The 6240-nt window shown below is 30.6% G+C and overlaps 1 protein-coding gene across 1 annotated transcript; it reads left to right on the top strand.

The window, feature by feature from the left end:
• Nucleotides 1–1535: 1535 nt before the first annotated feature.
• LOC17892794 (transcription factor MYB13) lies at nt 1536–2652 on the top strand. The gene is made up of 2 exons (XM_006298241.2): nt 1536–1816; nt 1935–2652. The coding sequence occupies exons 1-2, from the start codon at nt 1536–1538 to the stop codon at nt 2476–2478; spliced, it is 825 nt and encodes a 274-aa protein (XP_006298303.1). The 3' UTR covers nt 2479–2652.
• The last annotated feature ends 3588 nt before the right edge of the window (nt 2653–6240 follow it).

The following is a 6240-nucleotide window of genomic DNA, read 5'->3' as shown; positions in this document are numbered from 1 at the left end:
GTTTACCTCTTTTGCTGTTGTCCTAGCTAATAATCTTCGAAGTGTCTCAATTATTCTCTCGTAAAAATTTACTGATTATATTGATCAAGTAATGGTGAATAAAATTTATTTAATTGGTATCTATATGTAAATAACGAAAGATCTATAATCTTTGACTAGCAAGTGGATCGGTCAGTCTGGTCACGGTTGGCATGAAACACCATAAACCTGACCCTAGTTCTAGAAAATTATTCTAACTAATATTTTGTGTAGTGCTAATTAACTACTATGTTTTTGTCGTATCAAAGTTAATTACAATCTTACAAAATATCTAAGAGAAGAAGAATTATAGGACCACCTGTCCCATGGTGACATACAAAAACCATAAAACTCTTTCATAATTATTTGGTTTACATCTATACTTTATTCTCATAATTCCTTATGTGGAATCCAACGAATATTATACGACAACAACAAAGATTAGTGTAAGATCGCATGTATCAATCTCCTCGACACTTGGAGAAACCTTAGTGGCTCAATTATGTGTATAAACCTTAATATAATCTAGCACCATCAAAGTTCTCTTTTACTTTTAATTATTCTTTTTAAGAAAAAATGTTCATTAAGGAAGTTAAATAATTACAATAATCTTAATAAATATCCCTACCTTAGATCAATCATATACGTGGCAATAAAACACAAGTTCTAAATAACTTAACTTTAGTAGAAAAATATTATTCTGTTGGATTTGATGCCTCGTTACACCATGTTACCTAATGTCTTAACATTACCCTCTTTATTCTTCTGCATGAAGTTGAATATGAATATATGATTATCACTAGCTTAGGCGACTAATTATAACATTTAGATTTGATGATATTTTCTTAGATATTTTCAATGGAATTCGAGTTGAAATAATCATATAGGGTCAGTAATAATAGTATATTGTGTACGATGATGCCTTTGCATATCAAGAGTTGAATGAACAGATGAAAGGATATATACGAAAGACTTATGAAAAGGACCTGTGAAAAGGGCAATGAGATGAGAGCACCCAAGTTCTTGTATAATTCTTTTGTGTCTACACTAATTCTGATTCTTTTCTTCTTTAGATAACATTTTGCTGAATAGATAAACATTCTTATTACTAGTTACGTGCTTGTAAATGTATTTTTGTAATTTGAGAAAAAGTATATCAATTGCACGGAATTGTCTTTTAGGTAGTGGTTAGATTATAATTATGATTATTATTTAAAAATAAGGAACACAAACTCTAAATATGTGAAAAGATCTTTGTCTTGTCACTGGTCTATACTCTATAGAAAACAAACAAACAAAAAGGTGGTGGAGCCAAGGAGCTAGAGTGAGTGCATATATAAATAATGAAAGGGGAAGATGAAAAACAGAACACAACACAACACAAAGACAAAACAGAGGAACACTTAGGTTTCACAAGACAAGAGTGACAAAAAGAGATTGGTGGGTCTGTAAGAGAAGGAGAAAGCTAGCTACCACTACTTCGCTATTTCAGCTTTCACTAAAACTAAGAAGAAAGAATGAGTTTGTGGGGAGTGATGGGAGGAGGATGGGGAATGGTGGAAGAAGGTTGGAGAAAAGGGCCTTGGACTGCTGAAGAAGACCGCCTTTTGATCGATTATGTGCGGCTTCACGGCGAAGGCCGATGGAACTCTGTGGCGAGGCTTGCCGGGTTGAAAAGAAATGGCAAAAGCTGTAGGCTAAGATGGGTTAACTACCTAAGACCAGACCTCAAGAGAGGACAAATCACTCCTCATGAAGAAACCATCATCCTTGAGTTACATGCTAAGTGGGGAAATAGGTACAAACTAATTTTAAGCTTTTGAAGTTGATATAGTGTAGTTTTACTCATATAAGTAACTTCATCTTTTTTTTTTCCTTTTGTAATGTTTTTTTGGTCTGATGATTTGTATTTGTAGGTGGTCGACGATTGCACGTAGCTTACCTGGAAGAACAGATAACGAAATCAAGAACTATTGGAGAACCCATTTCAAGAAGAAGACAAAGTCTCCAACTAACAATGCGGAGAAGACAAAGAACCGTCTCTTCAAGAGACAACAATTTCAGCAGCAAAGACAAATGGAGTTACAGCAAGAACAACAGTTGCTTCAGTTCAACCAAATCGACATGAAAAAGATCATGTCTTTACTAGATGATGATAACAACAACAATTGTGACAACACCTTCAGCAGTAGCAGTAGCGGCAGCAGCAGTGGAGAAGGAGGTGCTTTCTATGTGCCTCATCAGATCACATATTCAACAACAAGCTCTGGTTCTGACCCAAATACTAATGGGTATTACCCGGTGGTTCCTGTGACAATACCTGAGGCTAATGTGAATGAAGATACCACTATTTGGGAAGGTTTATGGAATCTAGATTTTGAAGGACAAGGAAGTTTTGGTGGTGCTGCTTGTGCCCCAAGGAAGCAATGTTTCCAGAACATGGTCATTCCCTTCTGTTAGCTTCTTGACCTTTTAAATATCTTATCTCCAGGAGAATGAAAGATATACAAAAAAATAACTTGACCGACAAGTTAGGTCGAGTTTGAGTTTAGTTTGGTTTCATCTATTTTAGATTTTTGGTTTATCATAAGTAGTTTTGGTATGAATTGTGTGTGTGAAATGTAAGTAGCTCATTTGAGCTGGTCCAAGCTAAACGAGTGATATGTACTACACAACTCACTCCAATAGATCAAATAAACTTTTTGGTACTTGCTTATTTTAGTGAAAATTAAAATATCTTCTTGATGAGATTAACAGATTTTAGTAGATTACTCCAACTTGGAATATTCTAATGAGCTTCCTGAATTTGGTTGCTTTGAATAGTTTAAGGACTTGTTTTTTCGTGAGATATTTGTGACTAGGATTCCTGTATATATATGTACTTAGCTCTTGTTAAACACTGAACTACATAGTCAGTTGAATAGTCTTGGGGTCATCATCATCATGCAAATGACTATTAAAGGTCGACTTTAGAATGTGAAAAAGAGCGTTTATTATGAAAAAGATAGTTTAAATGTATATGAACACTTTTGGAAGCTTATAATATAAGTCAGTGGTTGATCAAATATCTTTTCGAAAATGCTAATTTTGCATATTGATAGAAGTAAGCTTTACCGGATAGCAAAATATCATGTATCTTATAAAAATGGTGACGTAAAAGAAGAAAGAATATATTAAAACTAATACGATTAACCGTAGATGTTAAATATGAATCCGATATTTAGGACAAGAAAAAAGTTATGAGTTCGACTTCCACTAAGTATAGTTTCTGAACTCACTAGAGAAGAAAATGAATCTCCTATTTTAATTCAATTTTTTTTTCTTCAGAATTTATACTTAGATTCAACATATTACCTCATCACTTGATAATATCTCTTTGTTAAGAACTTTGCAAGGGTTTTAAGAACGATGATAATTCAACTTTTCTAATCAAGATTCAAGAATCGAACCATAATGATTGGTGACAAACAAATCGTCTCTCAGACATGAAGTTAATCGAAATGTTATTTCTCCAATATGTAAAGTAAGGTACACGAGACTGTTATCTTAGCTCTTAAACAACCAAATTGTAGGCTAATAAATATAGAATAGACATGGACACATGTCATTAACTATAAGTGGTCACTAGTAAACTAATACTAGGGATTAAGCCTGAATGGGCTATATTAGCCTGACCATCGTTGCTTTAAAATACTTTGCATAGACTTCCAAAATATTTTGATCAAAAAAACAAGAAAAACACCTATTGTTGTATATCACTAATTCAATGATTACATTTTATGTTAATTTTCCTAAACCCAACACAAATCATTTTACTCATTTGGGTTATATTCATTTCGCATAACTGTAAAATAATCTAATCACGATATTAATTTAATGCGAGTTCATTAGTCTTTACTTTTTTCCCCTAACGTACACACATCATGTTATCATGGATTGTTTTTATTTTTTATTTTAATTTACTAAACGTATCTTTCATATGTCACCAAAACAAAGACAACAAATGCGAAACTTTCAATAATACTGTGCAATATATAGTCTGGAACTCTGGATATATATTTAATTAAGTGGTAGTTGTAAGAAAAATTATTGAAATAACTATGAAACCCTTAAACTATTCTTGTCGATCCGTTGAACTTCGAAACCAAAGAATTAATAATTTTATGGAGTATTTTAACTTAATTCATTACAATATGTATACGAATTAGCTGGAAATAATATATTTCAATATTGGTACTATTTATTATGATCCAGCATGGTTGTTTAAGGTCCCCTAGCAACGCAAAGTCAACCAATCTTGACTTCATCAGTTTTGGCAAACATGTCATCCTCAAATTCTTGATTATTCATAAAATTTCTTATGATAATTTTGGTTGCTTTGCTAGCTAGCATCTAAGGATTAAAAAAACATAATTCCACAAACTAAGATTGTAAATTTTGATAAGCATATATAGATGAGATCGAGCTATATATAGACGTCTCAACGTGCCCTTATATCGAGCCATGGACTTACCAATTTAATTACACAAGAGACTTGTCTTCTAAAGTCTAACTTTTATAAACCACTTAATATGATGGTTCTTTGTATATATTTAGTAAACGATTTTACTTTTAAAAAGAAAAAATAGTATGCAATACGCAAAGTAATCAGTAGTTACGACGTACTATAAAATTATCAATATGTGGTATGTGGTAATCCATGATGTCACGACAGTTCTTGAGATTATTTTGTACGATTCTAAAAGCTACCGTTCGTTATTAGAAAAAAAAAAAGAGATAATTGGAGAAATAGACAGTTTTCAAAACATAATTGTAAAAATAGTACAATTAATATTTATAATTAGCAAAATCCATATTTTTACTATGCTGTTTTATTTTTTTTACTTGTCAATCCTTACCAAAACATCTTATTTACAACAATGCCATTAATGTTTAATTAAATTATTATTTTTTTTCCACTCAGATTTTTAATTAGTATTTAATTTTTTCTTTTTTCTTTTTTTATTACATTCTCCCTTCAATCTAAAAACTAAAATACTAGTCAATAAAATTTTTTATTTTTATAAATTTCAGATATATAAAAATCTATGTTTTTTCCTCTATTATATGATATGCATTTTGTTTGAAGATTTTATTTGATAATAACAAATAACTTTTATAAATTTTAGATATGTACAACTTAATAAATGTACAGATATTAGTGTACAAGTAGTAAACGATTGTACACGTATTTGTACAATATGATATATGTACAAATACAATTGTACAGATCAAACTGTACACTTATTATATGTACTGAAAAATGTATGTATAACAACTGTATACAATGATATATGTACAAATATAATTGTATATATATATACTATTATATTGCATTTTACACGTATTTGTACAATATGAGATATGTACAAATACATCAAACTATACACTAATTATATGTACAGAAAACACCACATACACACAATCCCATTTTTGTCTTTTCACCCAACAACCTCTTACCCCACAAATATTTCTATTACACACACCCCTTATTACACACCCACCTATTTTGCAAATTATAAATAGTAAATGTATTAAACAACAAATTATCTTTCAAAAATGTACTATAATGCAAATTTACCCAAAAAAAAAAGTCTGCTTTGTCTATTTTGCTGAGTGTCAACTCTCATTTTCAACTCATCAGTAAATATGTATATTACAATTCGCAAGTGTCTCCTATAATAATTAAGTTTGGTTGACCCCAAAAATGATTAAATTCACACACACACACACATATATAAATAGAAAGTTTTCATTTGTAAAACCAATTATTGATAATGAAAACTAAAAAGTCTATATATACCATGTTGGTGAAACAGCAGCCTTTGGAACAATTTTTTTTTTATCAAAAAAAATATATATATTAAAAGGGTTTACCACCTGAAATCAATTGAGATAAATGTATCTTCTCATTTATAAAAAAAACAAGACATGAACATTTTTTTTTTCTTGATTTTAAAGAATTCATAAATAGTTGATATGGTTTCAAATGTCAATTGGATAAAACTGTCTCTTGCTTAAACTATGTCATTTATCTTCTTCTTTTTTTTCTAATACTTGCAGAATAGGTCTAAGATATCAGATTTGTGGTCTTGGAGGATCGTATGAGGAATCGTACAGATGCAAGAAATAATGCATCTGATAAATTTTGGACATATCTACAAGTTAAGGGCTCAAATGCAA

Source organism: Capsella rubella, unplaced genomic scaffold, assembly GCF_000375325.1.
Source record: "Capsella rubella cultivar Monte Gargano unplaced genomic scaffold, Caprub1_0 scaffold_3, whole genome shotgun sequence".
In the NCBI taxonomy this organism is placed as follows: Eukaryota; Viridiplantae; Streptophyta; class Magnoliopsida; order Brassicales; family Brassicaceae; genus Capsella; species Capsella rubella.
This window is presented reverse-complemented; position numbering and strand designations above follow the sequence as displayed.